Genomic DNA, 22,432 nt, shown 5'->3' on the forward strand with positions numbered 1-22,432 from the left:
ACATCTGCGGCCGCTTGCAGCAGTGCCGTCTGTGGGCCTGACACTTGACAGTACTGTCGGCATCTTTACCTTACCTGTTAGAAGTTTAAATTCTCCCACGCGTATTGTTTTGTAGCTGAATTTTGACATAATTGTTCCAGTGATCCTGTCTAGTCTTGTATAATTTGTTTTTATAGTTGTGCTTTGCATCAAGGTATAGTTCCAAAGTTGCCTTCCTCCCTTGTGATGCTTTTGCTTTTTGGTGACGTTTCCTTTTGAGTCTAGCGCCTTTCCTTGGTTTTGTTAACCCAGTGGACCAAGGGGAGTTTCTGTTTCGGTGCACGGTTTGTCTTTCGGATAGCTAATGTTTTGGTTTTTGAAGCATGTGCGTGAGAATGTGAGCTTCATAGTCTATGCTTCCATTGACTGTATGGAGGAAAAATTCTTCGACCACGTCCCTTAATTTTTGCCATTCGTCCTTGTTTAGAAGTCGTTGTTTTTGTTGATGTGAGTTTCTGTGTTTGTCTGGATGAGTATGGCGTCGTGGCCACTGTGTGTAGCATTTTCTTGTACTTTCCATTTGTCGGCTTATATTTTCCATTTCGCATCTGCTAGTGAGATGTCAGTATTGCTGCACCCCCCCCCCCTGCATTATTGCAGTATGTAGGTATTTGTTTAGAACGAAAAGACTCCATTCATTTACTGCGTCCACTACGATTTGCCCCCTATTGCCTGCGTGCTGTAGAGTCGACCGTGCATTGATGTCACTAACTATGAATAATATTTTGTCCCTAGAAACCTGCGCTATATCTCTTATTTGGTCAGCAAAAGGCTCTATGTAACATGAATACTGGGCATACATGGATGTAATAATCCAAGATTCTCGTCCATGCTGTGGCTGCATGTACAGAACAAAGTTTTATTTCTGCGACTGTGTAATTTACGTTCGCTGGCATTTCGGGTCCCGGTATTTGTTACATTTGGGAAGCCTGGAAGTCTCCCGCCACGCGTATGTGGCTCTCGGAGACAGATAATGCACTGAAGAGCCAAAGAAACTGGTACACCTGCCTAATATCTTGTAGGCCCCCGCGAGACGCAAAAGTGCCGCAACGCGATGTGGCATGGACTAGTGCTGGAGGGAATTCAGCCCATGAATCCTGCAGGGCTGTCCGTAAATCCGTAAGAGTAGTATCGGGTGGAGATCTCCTCTGAACAGCACAATAATGTTCATGTTTGTCGAGTTTTGTGGCCAGCTAAAGTGTTTACTCAGAAGGAAGTCCCTGGAGCCACTTTGTAGCAATTCTGCACGTGTGGGGTGTCCCATTTTCCTGCTGGAATTGCCCAAGTCCATCGGAATGCACAATGAACATTAATGGATGCAGGTGGTCAGACACGATGCTTACGTACGCGTGACCTGTCACAATCGTACCTAGATGTATCAGGGGTCCGATACCACTCCGACTGCTGACGCCGCACACCATTACAGAGCCTCCACCAGCTTGGATAGTCCCCTGCTGACATGGAGGGTCCACGGATTCATGAGGTTGTCTCCGTACCCGTACACGTCCAGCCACTCGATACAATTTCAAACGAGACTCGTCAGACCAGGCAACATACTTCCAGTCGTCAACAGTCTAATGTCGGTGTCGACGGGTCCAGGCGAGGCGTAGAGCTCGTGTCTTGCAGTTATCAAGGATACACGAATGGGCCTCCGGTTTGGAGAGCACATATCAATGATGTTTCGTTAAATGGTTCGCACTCTGACACTTGTTGATGGCCAAGCATTGAAATCAGCAGCAATTTAAGTGTTGCACTTCTATCACGCTGAACGATTCTCTTCACTCATCGTTCGTCCAGTTCTTGAAGGATCTTTTTGCGGCCACAGCGATGTTTTACCGAATCACCGATGTTCACCGTACATTTCTGAAATGGCCGTACGGGGAAATCCCCACTTCACGGGTACCTCGGAGACGCTGTGTCCCATCGCTCGTGGGCCGACTGTAACACGACGTTCAAACTCACTTAAATCTTGATAACCTGCCCGTGTAGCAACAGCGGCTAATCTAACAACTGCGCCAGACACTTGTTGTCTTATATAGCCTTTGCTGACCACACCGCCGTGTTCTGCCTGTTTACATTGTATTAGAATGCGCATGGCTATACCACTTTCTTTGGCGCTTCAGTGTATCTGCCTGCAGTTCGTTCAGAAGTCTACCGAGTTTCTTTCCAACCAAAGTGCTCCTATCGCAGTTTAGTTGCAGACCTTCACAGTGGGCGGTCTCTAGTAAAGGCATAGCACTTGGGTGTTGTCTCTTTAGGATCGTAGTAAACGCGGCCATGCCCCTAGAAGAGGTTCTTGTAAACTTTATCTGTGTTTAAACCTTCACCTCTTCGTGCGCATGATTGCCCTAAAAGTCTGCAGACCTCACGATGGTCGGCTGCCAGGCTCTCTGTCCTAAGTATCATTCTGTCGGTCTGCTCTATTGTACGGAAACATATTTTTTCCCCTTGCGGGTGATTGAGGCGTATCACCAAACACAGAGCTGTGTGGTAAATTCCCCTATTTCCTAACCTACTTATGCGTAAGTTACTCTCAAGACTACCATAATCAATTACGTGAAAGCAGTCAGAAGGCCCCATTCTACCTGCTGGTAGGCACTTCCGCCTTCCTCGAATTTGTTGTTGTTGTAAGTTCTTGTGGGACCAAACTGCTCGGGTCATCGGTCCCTAGGTTTAAACACTACTTAATCTAACTTAAACTAACTTACGCTAAGGGCAACACACACACACACACCGACGGGGCCAACCGTGTGAACCGTGGCAATGGGCCCCGACCGCGTGGCTACCCCGCACGGCTCTAAGGCGGCCCTCGTGTAGGGCTCCGAGCAGAATCTTTCTGTCCACAGACGTAACACAAATTCCTAGTCGACAGAAGGCAAAACGCGCCATATCTAATGACTTCCTGTCAGTGATATCACAGTCTGAAGTAATTGACGGAAGTCACCGAGTCAAGCAAAAGTGATAGCTGGCGTTCCCCAAGAAAGTGTTGTATTGTCAGGGAAGACAATATGGGCAGCCCTCTTAGATTGATTGCAGATGATGCCGTGATTTACCGTCATGTAAAATGATCAGATGATCAAAATGAATTGCAAAATTATTTAGGCAAGATATCTGTACGGTGCGAAACGTGGCTATTCACTCTAAATAAGGGAAAGTAGAAGTCATTCACACGAGAATTAAAAGAAATCTGTTAAATTTCAGTTATACGGCGAATCACATAACTCTAAAGGCTGCTAAATTAAATACCTCTGAATTAGCAACATGGACAACTTGAACTGGAGCTGAGGTAATGTTGTGGAGAAGGCAAACCGAAGCCTACGTTTGGAAGCTTAGAAGATGCAGCTGGTCCGCTAAGGAGACTGCTCACGCTACACTCGTGCGTTATCTGCTATGGTCTGTGGGATCGTACGCGCATAGAATTCATGGAAGACATTGAAAAAAGTCCAAAGGAAGACAGCTCGTTCTACATTATCGCGAAATAGCCAAAATAGTTTCCATTAGAGAAACAATCGTTGAAACAGAATGTTTTCCGTTGCGGCGAGATCATTTAGCGAAATTTCAGTCACCAAGTTTCTCCTCCGACAGTGAAAACGGTTTACTGACGCCAATCCTGATGGGGAGAAATGGTTGTCGCAATAAAACAAGAAATCAGAGATCGTACAAAAAGATTTAAGCGTTCCAATTTTCCAAGCGCTGTTCGAGAGAATGGAAGGTTAGAAAAATACTGAAGGTGGTTCGATCAACTCTCTGCCAGGCACTTAAGTGTGAACTGCAGAGTAGTCATGTAGACGTAAGCTCAGACAAAGAATGCGTATCATTAGTTCCAATACGACTAATGTAGGATAATTACGGGCAAAGTTTAAGCTTCCTGTAAATCGCTCTCTCAAGAAATTTGCACTAAGAAAGTGGATTGAGGATGTACAAGACCGAGGATATTTACATAATATAATTCGGAAGATGCTGAGGAAACTTAGTTCGGTGCATTCTCGGTTCAAAAAAGAACCGAGGTATACCAACAGGCAAAATTTGTAGAAATTGGCTGATTCTGTACAAAGATCGACGCTCGAAGGATACAACTTCCACCGTCATACGTTGGCGAAAGATTTTGCCGAGAGGCTGAGAAAATTCTGGTCGTACGTAAAATTTCTAAGCGGCTAGAAGATTTCTCTTCAGTCACTCGTTGACCAGTATGACGTGATAACAGAAGAGAGCTAAAGGAAAGACGAAGTTTTAAATACTGGGACCGCCTTTAAGAACCATTTTACGCGGGAGGATCGTGCAGATATACCGTCGTTTCGCCGTCTTACAAACTCTTGCGAAAATAAGATTGATTACATAGGTATGGTTGGCGCTGCGACACAACTGAAGGAACTGAAAACAAATAAACCGTCGCCAGGTCCGGATGCAGTCCCAGTTCTGTTTTACAGAGAGCGCTCGTCACCTTACCCAGCCTGTATTCATCGAGAATCTGTCACCCAGTTCCAAGTCCGAAGGCACTGGACAACAGCGCAGGTTACTCCTGCATATAAGAGCGAATCCGCAAAATTGCTGACCAGTATCCTTAACAGCTGTTTGCTGCAGAATTCTGGAATGTTTTCTGAGCTAGGATACACAAAAGCTTCTGCCGATAAAACAGCACTGATTTAGAAAGATCGCTCGTGCGAAACTCAAATTGCCTTTTCTCACACGATATCCTAAGACCCGTGGGTGAAGAGCAACATTCCCAGATCTCCGGAAAGCGTTTGACGTGGTGTCCCACTGCAGACTGCCGACGAAGGTCCGGTCGTACGCAATAGGTCGTCAGATAGGTGTCTCAGAGATTTATCACGTAATAGAACCCTGTGCTTTGCCCTGGGCGGCGGTGAGTGTTTAAAGACAATGGTGTTGTTAGGAGTGACCCAGGGAAGTCTAATCAGCCCGCTGTTGTTCTCTGTGTGGACATAAACAGCAGCAGCACGCCGTTGTCCGCTGATGTGGGGTACAGCAAAGTGACGACGCTGAGTGACTATTAGAGGATACAGGATGCCATAGACAAAATTTCTAGTTGGCGTGGTCAATGGCAGGTAGTTCTAAATGTAGAAAAACGTAAGTTAGCGCAGATGAGTAGGAAAAACGATCCTGCGATCTTCGAATACAGTATTCGTGGTTTGCTGTTTGGCACAGTCACGTAGCGCTATAAAGCGATTTGAAACATGGTCCGCACTAAGGAAGGAGAATGCTCTGCTTCGATTTCTTGGGAGAATTTTAGAAAGTGCAGCTCATCTATAAAGGGGGCCCCGTACAGAACACGAGCGCGACATTCTTATGATCACCTGACATTTTGCGAGCGGCTCCTAAATATGTTTATGATTAGATGAGAGTGACGCGATGGTTGATGTAATATAGGTGACCTCAAGGTGGTAATTTAAACTGCCGAAACTAGTCATATATATACCGGAAATTCTGGTAGTGGTTGGTTTACACTGGCTATCGTTCGTTGTGAAACCGCCTCCCTTGCTGGACTCGAATCTTTCGCCGATCGAGATATCATCACCTACAAAACCTGGCATTGTGGAATTGGCCCCAAGACCCAAAGTAGACCTAGTTATGTATATAGTAATATGCAATTTACATTGTATACACGTTCTCGTAGAAAAGTTAGTAATGATGAAAAAATACATGTATTGATGAAAGGACTTGTCGTACTTGCGGAGAGTGTAACTTAACTGGATATATTATTTTGTACTATATTGTGATCCCTGACCTCTATAACCGGGGAGAGCACATCGCGAACCGGGGGCTCAAGGATGCAACAGTTTGAAAACATTCGGAAACATAGTGGCGCACTGCCCGCTGAGCGCCTGCCGAGTCGGTGACGCAACCCGCCCGACTTTGCGTGGTGCTAGCGGGGCTACAGCAAGCTCGCACTGTATACGGGGTGTTACAAAAAGGTGCGGCCAAACTTCGAGGAAGAAAGAAAATATGTTATGTGGACACGTGTCCGGAAACGCTTACTTTCCATGTTAGAGCTCATTTTAGTTTCGTCTGTATGTACTGTACTTCCTCGATTCACCGCCAGTTGGCCTAGTTGAAGGAAGGTAATGTTGACTTCGGTGCTTGTGTTGACGTGCAACTCATTGCTCTACAGTACTAGCATCAGGCACATCAGTACGTAGCATCAACAGGTTAGTGTTCAACACGAACGTGGTTTTGCAGTCAGTGCAGTGTTTACAAATGCGGAGTTGGCAGATGCCCATTTGATGTACGGATTAGCACGGGGCAATAGCTGTTGCGCGGTACGTTTGTATCGAGGCAGATTTCCAGAACGAGGGTGTCCCGACAGAAAGACGTTCGAAGCAATTGATCGGCGTCTTAAGGAGCACGGAACATTCCAGCCTATGACTCGCGACTGGGGAAGACCTAGAACGACGAGGACACCTGCAATGGACGAGGCAATTCTTCGTGCAGTTGACGATAACCCTAATGTCAGCGTCAGAGAAGTTACTGCTGTACATGGTCACTGTAAGGAGAGTGCTACGGGAGAACCAGTTGTTTCCGTACCGTGTACAGCGTGCGCAGGCACTATCAGCAGGTGATTGGCCTCCACGGGTACAGTTCAGCGAATGGTTCATCCAACAATGTGTCAATCCTCATTTCAGTGCAAATGTTCTCTTTACGGATGAGGCTTCATTCCGATGCGATCAAACTGTAAATTTTCACAATCAACGTGTGTGGGCTGACGAGAATCCGCACGCAATTGTGCAATCACGTCATCAACACAGATTTTCTGTGAACGTTTGGGCAGCCATTATGGGTGATGTCTCGATTGGGCCCCTGTTCTTCCACCTACGCCCAATGGAGCACGTTATCACGATTTCATACGGGATACTCTACCTGTGCTGCTAGAACATGTGCCTTTACAAGTGCTTCATGAACGATGGAGCTCCTGCACATTTCAGTTGAAGTGTTCGTACGCTTCTCAATAACAGATTCGGTGACCGATGGATCGGTAGAGGCGGACCAATTCCGTGGCCTCCACGCTCTCCTGACCTCAACCCTCTTGACTTTCATTTATGGGGGCACTTGAAAGCTCTCGTCTACGCAACCGAGGTACCAAATGTAGAGACTCTTCGTGCTAGTATTGTGGACGGCTGTGATACAATACGCCATTCTCCAGGGCTGCATCAGCGCGTCAGGGATTCCGTGCGACGGAGGGTGGATGCATGTATCCTCGCTAACGGAGGACGTTTTGAACATTTCCTGTAACAAAGTGTTTGAAGTCACGCTGGTATCTTCTGTTGCTGTGTGTTTCCATTCCATTATTGATGTGATTTGAAGAGAAGTAATAAAATGAGGTGTGGCACGTAAAGTAAGCGTTTCCGGACACATGTCCACCTAACATATTTTCTTTCTTTGTGTGTGAGGAATGTTTCCCGAAAGTTTGGCCTTACCTTTTTGTAACACCCTGTATAAGCGGGCAGTGCACGCTGTGAGCTCTATCTGCAACAGCATTGAACCACGTTGCCTCGCCGACGTGTGTATCGTCAACGCTGCCACCACATGCCTGTCTACAAACATGTTATTAGCGTCGAGAATAAACTTGGAGGAAATGGAACAGCTCGAGTTCTAATACTGAATGGACCTATATTCTTTCGCGGGTGCAGAGAGTGATCTGGGCAAATAAAACTTAAAACTTCTGTTGTAAGAAGATTACGTTTACCACTGTCGTGTACTGCTCGAGTGTCTGGGATGCTCACCAAATCGGGTTAAATGAAGACACCGAAGCCATTCACAGACGTGCTGTTATTTTGGCCTTCGGTAGGTTCGATCAGCAGGCGTGCCTGTTTTTCATTCGAGACAATTTCGTACGCCGCGAAGGAAGGAGACGCGAGGGGATACACGCGCCGGAGTCTCTGAACAGTCTCCTACGAGATCGAGACGCAAACGTACTTCGTGACACCACTGCGAGATCACATAGAAAGACCTTGCTGTCAGGCCTCTCCGACGAGTTCGTAAACGAGTTACCGGATACAAACAGTTCAAATGGCTCTGAGCACTATGGGACTTAACATCTGAGGCCATCAGTCCCCTAGAACTTAGAACTTATTAAAGCTAACGAACCTAAGGACATCACACACATCCATGTCCGAGGCAGGATTCGCACCTGCGACCGTAGCAGCAGCAGCGTGGTTCCGGACTGAAGTGCCTAGAACCGCTCTTCCACAGCGGCCGGCACTTATAGGATACAGACCGGAATGTGCGCGTATCAGCATGCCGTCGTCTATTAAGACAATTTCCAAATGCAGTGAACCGTACCAAGGTTACGTTATCAGATAAAAGTGCCATCTGTTGCACATCACGCGGTACAAATATTGTCGTTTCGGCCAAAGAGAATCCTCATTACACAGTCGAGTTAGAAAGAAACCCACCTCAGGTAATGATATCGGCAGCGAGGGCATCACTACATCCGTTTCGACCGAACTTTTTTGAAGGGGCTGTGAACTATGCAAATTATTCACAAATCTTACAGAATGGTTAATAGCTCAGGTTGAGGAAAGGGTCCTCACAGAACACACACGGCTGCAGGACGCGACCTCCTACACGAACGCTGTCCTGGACGGCGGAGAGGTCGCCGTCCACCGTCAACACCGGCTGCCTTGAAATGGCCGCCCAGCGGTCCCGACCCCGCCACACCTGACGACTCGTTATGGGGGGTCATTGAGACGCGTGTATCTGCACGTCGTTATGCGCCACGCTGCTGAGTACCCACTTCGCACCAAAACACCGGACACGCCCGAAGCTACAGGATGACAGTCATTAAACTACGTCAAACAAAATCGTCATTATTAGGACGTTCAAAGTGCACGGTTGGCCGCGGGGCGTGACGTGAGTTAGTATGTCCAGTACAGTATGCTTTAGCGACGACGAAGCACACTCTCATTTGGATGGGTTCGTCAATAAGCAAAATTGGCGCATTTGGGGGACTGAGAATCCGCATTTCGCGATCGAGGAGTCTCTTCATCCTCAAACGTGCGACTGTGTGTTGTGCAGTGTCCAGTCACGGAATAGACGGTGTAATATTCCCTGATGGCACGGTGACTACCGAACGCAAGATAAAGGTTTTGGAAGATGATTTCATCCGCATTATCCAAAGTGACCCTGACTTCGACCAGATGTGGTTCCTGAAAGACGGAGGAACGAGAGTGTTTGACGCCCTGGAGCAGCACTTTGGGGTCCGCACTCTGGCTCTGGAGCACCCAGAGGCCACTGGCATGGGCTTCGACTGGCATCTGTATTCTCCGGATCTGAACATGTCAGACTCCTTTTCGTGGGGCTGTATTAAATACGAGGTGTACAGCAACGACCCCAAACCATTGCTGAGCTGAGAAAGACCCATTCAGGACGTGATCGGCAGCATCGATGTTCGGACACTTCGGGCCACTCTGAACTTCGCTATTCGTCTGCACCACATCACCTGCCACTGGTGTCAGGCATACCAACCATGTCACAACCTAAATCCGAATATCTGTAATGACGTTTTCATATTGAATAAAGTGTGTTAACGCCGTAGTCTTTAACTGATTTACGTCTTTTTCAATATAATTCAATAATTGTCACCCTATATGTCAAGAACAACACGGAGGCGTATGGAAATGTGTTCGCAGTGTGATGGGGAACATATCAATGTAATGGGCCGTAAATACGTAAGTCAGTACTTGTGCTACAAAACAAATCAAATCAGTTAGTATTCTATACTAATTGGTACGGGCACTTCTCGCACACCGTGTAGATGTAGAAGCATATTGAACGTACGTTGAGTGATACAGCCGATCAAAAAGGAAATCAATATTGGGCGCAGTGCTTTCTCGAACATCAGTTTTTTGTGTGCATGAATTAGAAACTCGGATAATGATAATGAATAAGTTTTTTCAGAATAAAAACAGTCTTTCTTACAGAGTTATTAAACATCAATAACCCGTTTCACCCTCTCGGGCATCGTGAGATTGTCTACAAAAACTAGAAAACCATGTATCAGAAAGAAATAAGGGAAGGGACACGGACCTGTCTTGTATGACTACACAGGTAAAATAAACTAAAAGTAACAGAAACTTACGTAAAAGTAGCTGGATGTGTAACCCATGACGTCATAAATCCATATGACATATAACACGGATCTATCCGTCATGCAACATGTAAAATGGAAAGGGGGCCTAGCTAAAAGAAAACCGCCAGTATGTCTTCAAGAAGGTATAAGAAGTTTGTGGAGGAATTTCAGAAATCGTCGCATGCTACGTTAAGCGTACCAGACTGACTCTTCCCTAGCAGCACGTAAACGTCGGCCTGGCGCGCAAACAAAACACTGCTGCGACAGGGCGGAGCGCGGTGCGGCAAGGGGTGTCCACGAGGCGCCCACGACGGCCGCGGGGCAAGGTTGCGCAATAAAGACTGGGCAATACAATCAAGTGCAATGAAACATTTAACAGGGCAGCCCTACATAGAGCGAAAATAAAGGTAACATGATGAGATGAAAAGTATCAAAATACGTCACTAAACAGTCGCACGGAGTAAAATAGCTAAATGTTAAAGTGTATGAACACCTAACCCATTCAAGGTCAACAACTTCAGACATCAAAGTATCAGGACCAGGTGCAGTCGTAAAGATTGAAAACTAGAGACAAAAACCAATTTTTTGTCACTAGAATAAAGATATATAAGCTATGGAACATAAAAAAGTAAACTCACTTGCGATAAAGTAAGGCCATTAAAAAGACCCTCTTGAAATATAATTCTCATAACTTCCCTCATAACAAAACGAGAAAGTTAACAAATAATGCTGTCGACATACACCGAAGCGCCAAAGAAACTGGTATAGGCATGCGTATTGAAATACAGAGATTCGTAAACAGGGAGAACACGGCGCTGCGGTCGGCAACCCCCATATAACACAACAAGTTTCTGGCGCAGTTTGGTCGGTTACTGCTGCTACAATGGCAGGTTATCAAGATTTAAGTCAGTTTGAAGGTGATGTTATAGCCGGTGCACGAGCGATGAGACACAGCACCTCCGAAGTAGCGATGAAGTGGAAATTTTCCCGTGCGACCATTTCACGAATGCACCGTGAATATCGGAAATCCGTTGAAAGATCAATTCTCCGACGTCGCTGCGGCCGGAAAAAGATCCTGGAAGAGCAGGAGCAACGGCGACTGAAGAGAATCGTTCAACGTGACAAAAGTGCAACTTTCGCTAATTCCTACAGATTTCAATGAGGGCCATCAACAAGTATTTGCATGCAAACCATTCCACGAAACGTCGGTGTGGGTTCTCGAAGCCGGTGGCCCACTCGTGTAGCCTTGATGACTGCACGACACGAAGCTTTACTCCTCGCCTGGACCCGTCATCAGCGACACTGGACTGTTGATGACTGGAAACGTGTTGTCTGGTCGGACGACTCTCGTTTCAAATTCTATCGAGCGGATGCACGTGTACACTTATGGAAACAGCCTCACGAATGCGTGGGTGTTACGTGTCAGCAGGGGACTGTTCAAGCTGGTGGAGGATCTGTAATGGTGTGGGGCGAGTGCAATTCGAGTGATATGGGACCCCTGATACGTCTAGGTACGACTCTGGCAGGTGACACGTACGTAAGCGTCCTGTCTGACGACCTGCATCCATTCGAGTCCATTCTGCATTCCGATGGACTTGGGCGATTCCAACAGGACAATGCAGCACCCCACACTTGCACAATTGCTACAAAGCGGCCCGAGGGACATTCTCCTGAGTAAAGACTTCCGCTGGCCACGAAACTCCCCAGACATGAACATTATTAAGCATATCTGGGATGCCTTGGAAGGTGCTGTTCAGAAGAGATCTCCCCCCCCCCCCCCTCTCTCCCTCACCCCCCCCCCCTCCCGTAGTCTTTCGGATTTATGGACTCCCTGCAGGATCCATGGTGTCAGTTCCCTCCAGGAATACTTCCGACATTAGTCGATTCCATGCCACGTCGTGTTGCGGTACTTCTGCGTGCTCGTGGGGACCTTGCACGATATTAGGGAGCTGTACCAGTTTGTTTCGCTCTACAGTATATAATGAAAGGTGTCACCGAAGCAACATTCCAAAGAATGTTGCCGTTCCATTCTGCTATACTTGATCTCTGCTAATCAACTGGTAGCACAGCAACTTGTTGTTATGAACACAGTGGTGTATGACAACTCGCAGCTTCTGGAGAATATTCAGCTTTCCCCCTTCCGAGAAAGGTGTGGTTCCTCAAGTTTTCGAGTGGGGCAGAATGGTGCCTGCTTGACTTAAGATGCTCAGCAAACGCGAAATTCTGTTTAATGTGGCCTTTCTTACTTAATACGTGCTCAGTGGACCTGCTCTTAAACATTCTGCCGGTTTGGCCGATGTACGACATTTCACAATGACCACACTGGAATACATATTCGTATGCGGCCTTTCACGATGTAATTATGCTGACGGTTATCCACAGTAGTGAAAACAACACGCAGATCCTGGTTTTCAAGCGTGATGCTTGACCAGAACACAAGACGCGTCCACCGGATGAGTATCCTCCCAGATTTGGACCTCGAAGGCAGCGGCACGGGGAGACCCCTGTGCTCAGCTACTGGTGTGTCTTTTCTTTGTGTGCGCCTCTGGGGAAAAAAATTAGTACATCCTTTTAGATGTTTCCAGTTGAATCAAGATTAATTGTTGAAACACTGCATATGGAGTACATGAAATGATTACATTTACATATGAATAGGACGAGCGCTTGAGAGGTAGCAGGTAGCGACCGTTGCTGAAACAGCCACACTAGAACGTGGCGCGTCCAGCACGGCGGCTGCGCAGGCGCAGGCTGTGGCGCCCAGGGGTCGTACAGCTGGCTCGGCCTGTCCACTTAGCTCTGCAAGAGCTGTCGGCTGGCGAGTCGCTTCTCATACCATCAGATCCCAGCAGACGTGCTCTGTTCGAAAGCCTGGACACCCTGCTGAGCAGGGAAGCGGCAGACCACGTTGAGTTTTAACTGGCAATGTGTGGGCGAGCGTTTTCCTTTTGGAACGACACGTCACATTCCTGTTGCAAGAACGGCAAAAGAACAGGCTCAACAACATTCTGCACGTACCGAGCGCTGCTTAGAGTCCCCTCCAGAAACACCAAACGTGAATGAGTGTCGTAGCTTATCGCACCCTAAACCGTAACTCCTGGGATGGGGCCGGCATGTCTAGGACGAAAGCGCAAACGACCACACCTTCCCTGCAGACAACATCTGCCTTCATCGCCGAGGACCACGACACAGCGTGGCATCTCTGAGGCGGTCCTCTGGCGGCACCAGCCGATGCTGCGGCGTGAGTGGAAGACAGGCTGCAGGTGTGCGGGCCACGGCTGCCGACCACTGCTCAGCAACAGCCCGTGTTGACGCGTGCTGAGCCAACTGAACCCCGCTGCCCTTACAACACGACGAGCCAGGTGGCCGTCTTTGCTGCGTGGACACTCAGAGCGTCGCCTAGGGGTGGGAACCCTCATACACAACTGAGACAGCATCTCCGACTTGTGTGTCAGTTCTTCGACAGCACAATCCCGCCACACGGAGTGCCTCAACTTAACACCTATCAGACTCGTTCACTTCGCTCTGGGAAGCACGGGGCACGGTTAACTGCGTACTTCACACGTTTCCACCACACTGAGCCATCTGGCTGTGAGCATTCCCCACTAAAGGGTAGACACAGTGTCGCGTCTGTAGTTTCCTGCGAGCGGATCAGGAGCTAGACGCTAAATCCAGTAATGACGTGGCTCGTCCAACTCCAAGTCCCGGTGCTGGAAAACAAGCTGGAAATTCTTTGCAGATAAGGGAACTCGGTGGTATAAAGGACGTATATTTCTGATGAAATGACTGAGACGAAACACGAGGTAGGATAGGACCACTGTCGAACCTTAAGGGGCACAAACACATCGAATTAAGTTGTGCAACCCTGCATGTATCCTGTGCAGCTAAGTGCCTCTCGAGGGCAGAGTAACACAGGTCCAGCCTCTGAGGTAACTGTCGAAGAAATCTGCCAGCAACAGCAGCGGCTCGCCTGACGCAATCCCCCGCGGTCACGCGCGCCTCCCGTGTCCTGCCGTCCTTCCAGAACATTCTGTCGTAGCTGGTCACGTAACTCCAGCGTCCCTTACCACGTAAACACAACCTCTCCTGCTTCTCAGCGTCCTGGCTGACATCAGGTTGCTTTCCTACAGGTTCATCTTATGCAATCTTATGCATTTCTACTCACATACGCGACCCTTTTGCGACAACAGATAGCGCTCTGGTAGCTGTGCCACTGCCCTACCTGCTGGACAACGGCGCTGAAACCAGTGTCAGTACATCCGGTATCCCCAGGTGGAGCACGACGCCACCAGATAACACTCCACACCGTCTTTCCAGGTGCACTAATATTTTATCTATCAACAATTGCAGGACTGTTTTCCTTCCCTACAGCAATGCGTTCCAAATTGCCCAATTCTTTTGTAAAGAGCACTGACTGAGCAGTACGTTAGTAATGCGGTGGACCACAGATTTGACAGAACGCAGCTACTGCTCGTGAGGGTGGCAGGGGAGAGCGTGCACTGTAGCCAAGCCGACGGCCACCTACCTGTTACCGCGCTATTCGTGGCGTCGTCTGTCACATTTGTATACGCGCCGAAAGGACACTCTGCTCTTTGTGCGGCTGATACCGCCTTTATTTTGTAAGCGTGGCCCTATTCTTTGCCGCTATGGCGGAGTCAGCTGATGTACTTAACGTAAGATGCGACAATCGTTCAAACTTCTCCGCCATCTTGTTGTACGTTCCTGTTGATATACTGACCCACTTAGGCCCACTTACTGTACTGAAGAGCCAAATAAACTGGTACACGTTCCTAATATCGTGCAGGGCCCCCACGAGGAGCAGGAGGATAGCAACACCAAGCGGCGTGGGCTCCACTAATGTCTGGAGCAGTGCTGGAGGGAATTCACGCCGTGATTCCTGCAGGGCTGCCCACAAATCCGCAAGAGTACGAGGTGGTGGAGATGTCTTCCGAACATCACGTTGCAAGGCACCCATATAAGCTCAATAATGTTGATGTCTGGAGGGTTTGGTGGCCAGCAGAAGTGTTTAAACTCAGCAGCCACTCTGTGGCGATTCTGGATGTGTGGAGTGCCGCATTGTCCTGCTGGAATTGCCCAAGTCCGTCGGAATGCACAATCGACGTGAATGCATGCAGGTGGTCAGACAGGAAGCTTACGTACGTGCCACCTGTCAAGGTCTTATCTAGACGTATCAGGGGTCCCATATCACTCCAACTGAACACGCTTCACAACATTTCAGTGCCTCCACCAGCCTGAACAGTCGCCTGCTGACATGCAGGCTTCACGGATTCATCAGGTTGTCTCCATACCCGTACACGTCCATCCGCCCAATTTAATTTGAAACCAGACTCGTCCGACCGGGCAACATGTTTCCAGTCTTCAACAGTCCAGCGTCGGTGTTGAAGGGCCAACGCGAGCTGTAAAGCTTTGTGTCGTGCAGTTATCAAGGGCACATGAGTGGACCTTCAGCACCGAAAGCCCATATCGATGATGTTTAGTCGAATGGTTCACACGCTGACACTTGTTGATGGCCCAGCATTGAAATCTGCAGGAATTTGCATAAGGGTTCCACTTCTGGTACGTTGAAGATTCTGTTCTGTTGTTGATGGTCCCCTTCTTACAGGATCTTTCTCCGGCCAGTGATGTCGGAGATTTGATGTTTTACCGGATTCCTGATATTCACGGTACCTCTGCTTCATCACTACCTCGGAGATACTGTGTCCCGCCAGTCGTGTGCCGACCATTGCACCACGTGCAAACTCACTTAAATCCTGATAACCTGGCGTTTTAGCAGCAGTGAGCGATCTAACAGCTGCTCCGGGCACTTGTTGTCTTATATAGACGTTATCCATCGCAGCGTCATACGCTGCCTGTTTACATATCCCTGTATTTGAATACGCATGCCTATTTGAATCTGCAGTGTATTTTATGTGTTTTGAAGACGGATGGGTTACACATCCAGCAACTTTTGAATAAGTTTCTATTACTTTTATTTTACCTTCGTAGTCCTACAAGATGGGACCACGCTCCTCCCTCTGTTGCTCTGTAACTGATTGGTGTCTTGTTTTTTTTTTTTTTTTTTTTTTTTGTGGAGAATCTGAAGGTGCCCCAAAAGGATGAAACGCAATACCTTTGCAATCGAGACTGTTTTCATTCTGAAATAATTCAAAACCGGTTGATATACCACTCTGCACAATGTAAATGAAAGTTTTTATGATGAATAGGCTTTTAATTCATATTCAGACATCTATGTAGGCCTACGCTACAATATGCTGACAGGTGGAAGTTTGCCAAGAAATTTGTTACCGGCCAGTAAAATTTTTGTCTTTTACCATGTTAATTGGTTAAAGTAATTAAGTAATCTAGTTTACTGCCTAACAAACATATATTGAAAATTTTCAACGCATGCTCTTTTAACCGTTATTGTGTTCTACGGCAGACGTAAAGGTGCGCCCGCCCGCTGGTGGACGAACCCGCCCCGTACTCTGCTAGAGCCTGCATAACATTATTTTGCACTCTTAAGTGTAATGTTGAGTCGCAACTGTAGACCTACACCCTGTACCAGTACCAGGCATTTCCTTTCTTGTCCCACTCTGAGATGGAGTGAAGGAAAAACGACTGTCCATGTGCCCCGTTATGAGCCCTAATGTCGCTTACCTCAGTAGAATCGTTCTGCAGTCAGCCTCAGACGCCGGTTCCCTAAACTTTCTCCACAATCTTCCTCGAAGAGAAAGTCGCCTTCCCTCTAAGGATTCCCTTTTGAGTTCCGTGTTTCTCTGTAACACCGACATGTTGTTCAAACTTACCGGTAAAAGTCTGCATGTGAATTTATTTGATGTCTTCCTTTAATCGGACCAGGCGCGGATCCCAAACACTCTACCAGTACTCAGTAACAGGTCACACCAGTGCTACATATGTGGTCTCCTTTGCAAATGAACCACACTTTCCCAAAATTCTTCCAATGGAACGAAGTAGACCGTTTGCCTTCATTGCCTCATTCCCCAAAAGCACGGCACTACTAATGCTGTACCCGAACATTACGGGTTTGTTCTTCTCACTCATCCGCATTAACTTACATTTTTCTGCATTTAGGGCAAGCTGCGATTCATCACACCAACTAGAAATTGTGTCTGAGTCGTCTACTACCCTGCTACAGCCACTCAAAGACGCCGCCCTCCCGTACACCACAGCATCGTCGGCAGACAAGCGCAAACTGCTGTCCACTCAGTGGGCCAGGTCTTTTACGTGTACACAGAACAACAGCGGTCCTACCACACATGCCTGACGATACCCTTGTCCCTGATGAACACAAGCCGTCGAGGATAACACACTGGGTTCTGTTCAAAAGTGCTTCAAATGGCTCTGACCACTATGGACTTAGAACTTCTTAAACCCAACTAACCTAAGGACATGACACACTTCCACGCCCGAGGCACGATTCGAACATGAGACCGTAGCGGTCGCGCGCTTCCAGACTGAAGCGCCTAGAAGCACTCGGCCACAGCGGCCGGCCGATGCGAGTCACCGACTTTGTTATGGCAGGCGTTCTTTGGAAGATACCATAGTTTATACAAGGGCAGTTCGACAAGTCTGGTAAAAAAAAAAAAACCGAGAAAGTAAGAGTGTTTCGCTAACAAATCACCTTAGTTCCCGACGTTGTCTCGTACTGCTGATCCAGTGACCTTCCAGCTTTCTCGTCCCTCCGGAGAAATAGGCTCTGTCAGACTCTGTGAAATACTCGTTGACTGCAAGTCTTCATTTGATGAAAATTTCTTCCTAGCAAGCCACAGTTTCAACTTAGTTAACAGTAAGAACTCACTTGGGACTAAGTTTCATTAACAGGGTGGATGAGAAATCAGTGCAAAGCCAAGTCCGTGCGCTTTGGCCGTTGTTATCGCTGATGTATGGGATGATTCATTTTTGGGTGAAAGAGCAGGTTTTTTGAGTGCCAAGCTCGGTCTTTTTCCAGTCAACCCAAATTTCAGACGATCCAGCAATGAAGCGTAATAGGGTCCTGTTAAGTACGCTCTCCCACGCACTGCACTGCGGTTTGCGAGGTACAGGACGTATGTGGATGTAGGCAGGGAGCCGGTAACGTCGGCAGGAGGCACCCTCTGCCCTGCACCGTGCATCAGTTGTGTTAGTTAGTTACGTGTTCCATTGATCAACAGCACGGAAAACGGTTATGATGTGGAACGTGTCAAATGCACAAGGAATGCGTTTTTTTACATTATAGTGTTACACCTAAATATTTCTATTACCTATCCCATTCCCTTAAATGGCTCGAAATGCATATATTTTATCTCCAGATTTATATTCAAGCATTCATCTATGGTATAGAAAGAGTTGTCAAGGAGGTATGATTTCAATTTGTTTTTGAAACTATTACTGCTTTCTGTCGGACATTTTATTTCATCTGGTAATTTGTCAAAAACTTTTATAGTTGCATATTTTACCCCTTTCTGTGCCAAAGACAGGTTAAGTAAAGGATGGTGTAGGTCTCTCATTTTTCTGGTATTGTAATCATGAATGTCGCTGTTGATTTTAAACTGGTCCATGCTGTTGAGAAAAAATTCATCACTGACTAAATGTAACCTTTTAAACAGATGTGCGACTATGAACCCCACACATTATTCTCACTACTTTCTTTTGGGCAGCAAATGCCTTTTGCCTAAGTGTTGAGTTGCCCCAGAATATTATTCCTTGTGACATCAGAGAGTGTAAGTATGCAAAGTATGTTAGCTTACTAATTTCTAAATCCTCAAAATTGGCAATTATTCTGATTGCAAAAGCTGCTGAACCTAGTCGCTTTAGGAGATGCAAAATATGAATTTTCCAATTAAGATTCTCATCTACATGTACACCCAAAAACTTAATACACTCTACCCTGGCTACTGACTTCTTTTGATGTGTCATGTTTATTGAAGGAATTATACTTTTTGCAGCAGAAAATTGGATGTACTGTGTTTTTTCAAAGTTCACAGTAAGCCCATTCGCAGAAAACCAATAAGTAACTTTTCCAAAGACCTTATTTGTATCATTTTCTATCGGACTTTCTTTTACTGGATTAACAATTATGCATGTAGCATCAGCAAACACTGTTAGTTCAGCATCTTGTTTCACATAAGAAGGGAGGTCATCCACATATATCGAGAACAGGAGGGGACCCACGGTCGAACCTTGTGGAACACCTGATGTAATTCCACCCCAGTTAGATGAGGTGCCAGACTCCTTTGAATCACTCGAGACGGTCCACAGGCGTGCAGGTTGCCGGCGGGCGCCGCGCCGCCCCCAGACGCCGCCCCCAGACGCCGCCACCGCCGCAGGCGCCGGCCGGGCGCCGGTCGACCCGCCGCTCGCCAGCGATCGATACCCGCGAGTCGAGGCGCGCTCGTAAAGTTGGCGGCCCTGCGGCCGCGCACAGCCTCGATATGCGTCGTTTGTCTCCCTGTTTACGGTCCCCCCACCACCGCTGCGCGTCGTGCTCTACACACAAAGTTCAGTACGTATCTCGCCTTTTCAACGCCATCATCACCTTATCAATCTTGTCAAACTGCACGCCTCTCTCTATTTTCGCTCTTTCCTCGCGACCAGCAGAGGGCCGCATTATTTGGACAGAGCGTTTCCTCCAGAGTCCCGCACGCACCCAATCCTGTCGCACCTGTTTTCACACCGTTCTGGATCGTGCAACCAGCTTCGAGCCTCTCTTTTTTTTTTGCTAAATTTCCGAAGTTTAACAAGTTTCCTCTTGGCAAGGTCGTCTCTTGGATGTTTTCATTTCCGATCTCGACTTCCTGGAGGGCCCGTTCGGCAGCAGTGGGCCGCGGTGGCCGTGAGTGTAAGCCTGGTCGGCGGCCGGATCCCTCCTGGTCGGCGCCCTGTGCGGACCTGCTCTGGCCGGGGCAGCGGCCAGCAGTAAACTGGACTCGCACCAGAGAGGACGGCGGCTCAACCCGGGTTAACGTCTTCCGCGATTTCCCGAAATCGCTGCAGGCAAATGCCGGGATGTTACCACCGAAAGGGGACGACCGAGTTCATCTACATCTACATCCATACTCCGCAAGCCACCTGACGGTGTGCTGCGTCTCTAATGATCTAGCTGTCCACGGAAACCTAAAACATCTTCTTCTTTCCTTTACCACTTTCAGGAACACTTTGCTGTCAAGCTATCTGTACAGACGCTGTACAGGATCTTCCTTGTTTTTGTTTTGCTGATTCGGATCAGTTTGGCTGTAGGAAAGGTAAAGGCACGAGAGAGACAATTCTGTCGTTGCGGTTAATAATGAAAGCAAGACTAAAGAAAAATCGAGACACGTTCGTAGGAGTTGTTGACTTGGAAAAAGCGTTCGACAATGGAAAATGATGCAAGATGTTCGAAATTCTGGAAGAAGTAGAGCTAAGCTATAGGGGACGACGGGTCATGTTCAATATGTACAGCCGGCCGCGGTGGCCGTGCGGTTCTGGCGCTGCAGTCCGGAACCGCGGGGCTGCTACGGTCGCAGGTTCGAATCCTCCCTCGGGCATGGGTGTGTGTGATGTCCTTACGTTAGTTAGGTTTAAGTAGTTCTAAGTTCTATGGGACTTATGACCAAAGATGTTGAGTCCCATAGTGCTCAGAGCCATTTGAACCAATATGTACAAGAGCCAAGAGGGAATAATATAAATGGACGACCAAGAACGAAGTGCTCGTATTAAAGAGGGTGAAAGACAAGGATGTAGCCTTTCGCCCCTACTATACAATCTATATTTCGAGGAAGCAAGGATGGCCGACCGGAGTGGACGAGCGGCTCTAGGCGCTACAGTCTCGAACCGCGCGACCGCTACGGTCGCAGGTTCGAATCCTGCCTCGGGCATGGATGTATGTGATGTCCTTAGATTAGTTAGGTTTAAGTAGTTCTAAGTTCTAGCGGACTGATGACCTCAGATGTTAAGCCACATAAGTCGATATAATATATTCCTTCTGGGACAGTTCCATTTTTAAGGTAAAAACTATCCATAACTCAATGATATATTTTAAGGTTAAATTCGACCTTAAAATATTATCTAACCACACTTTAACTAAATGGTTACTTTTAGCCTTAACTTATCTTTATAATCTACGGCTACTTTAAACCTTAAAAATTATTTCACTATCTTATTAGCTACCTTATTAGTTGTGGTTTATGTCTTGTTCATTTATTAATACAAAAATAATTTAAAAATCTGAAACGGAGTCAGGTGTATGTGTTTGCTTCTTATAGTAATTGTAAACTATATCTATCTCGTCACCGTTAAGATTATAAACATACTCGGTAGCACCGTCAGTCAGCTGATTTATGAATACGCTTACGTCATCATCCCCGTAAAACATACAAAAATGTTGTTATAGACATTTTCATTGTTTGAGTGTCCATTTATTAATCTTAAATTACGGATGTAATTAATATCTATTAAGATGGCTTCCGTTCTTCCTTAGGTGGTTGCATTAAGTCGTCGTGAAATCTTAACTCTTTAGCTACCTTATTACGAAAGACAATGTCTTGTGTCTTCAAAATAGATTCAATTATTTCAGACTTCCTCATCCTAACAGTCACCTAAATGTTTTTACTTCTTCCTATCTCTAGTAGCTGTGGTACCCTGAGCTTTTCGAAATCCTGCTTCTTATGCAACATGTCCTTAGTCTTATCCAAAGCATTAATTATTTGCGATTTCTTCATTTTCGAAACACCACTAATATTATAATCTTTAACCATGATTCTAAGATCTTCGCGGTATATTTTATCCTTCTTCTGCTCCTTCTTCTCTTCGTTGTTTGGGTCATTCTTAAGATGACCCTTTGATTTCAAGCGCCTGGACCAATTCTTATAAGTGATTTCCCACCCACACTTGTTGCAGTATTTATCTGCATAGTTATATTCATTTCCTTCCGACATATTCATTTATTATATGTATTTTTTATTTTGAAAAAATCAATTTTTTATTTTCGAAAAAATCTTCCTACTTGTACATACGTACAGTTCGTCTACCTTCTACAAATAGTTTTAAGGTTTCGTAGACCTTAAAAATAATATCTTCATCTAATTTAATTACAATGTGGTATTATTTCAACCATCAACTTCTTAAATTGTTTTTTTAGCTGTGACATACCTTCACCTATTGCGTTGAGTTCTCTCTCGTCTTCTACGTGTTCCATAACAATCAGTTGTAAATACTGAAGGCTGCGCAGATAATTATAAACGATATCTCTTAGGTTTTCTGGCACCTTATTTATATCAAAAGGAAGTACTGCTGATTTGTCGCCGCCTTTCATTATATAGCCGTCATGCTACAAGG

At 46.7% G+C, this 22,432-nt stretch overlaps 1 protein-coding gene across 1 annotated transcript in view; it reads left to right on the plus strand.

The window, feature by feature from the left end:
* LOC126293257 (G surface protein, allelic form 156-like) overlaps positions 1 to 14,094 on the plus strand; it is a 155,873-nt gene extending 141,779 nt beyond the window's left edge. The window contains exon 6 of the mRNA XM_049986373.1: positions 14,005 to 14,094. Within this exon, the coding sequence (XP_049842330.1) occupies positions 14,005 to 14,094 (90 nt within the window). The remainder of the gene's footprint in view (positions 1 to 14,004) is intronic.
* Positions 14,095 to 22,432: the final 8,338 nt, after the last annotated feature.

Source organism: Schistocerca gregaria, chromosome 10 (assembly GCF_023897955.1).
Source record: "Schistocerca gregaria isolate iqSchGreg1 chromosome 10, iqSchGreg1.2, whole genome shotgun sequence".
Classification (NCBI taxonomy): domain Eukaryota; kingdom Metazoa; phylum Arthropoda; class Insecta; order Orthoptera; family Acrididae; genus Schistocerca; species Schistocerca gregaria.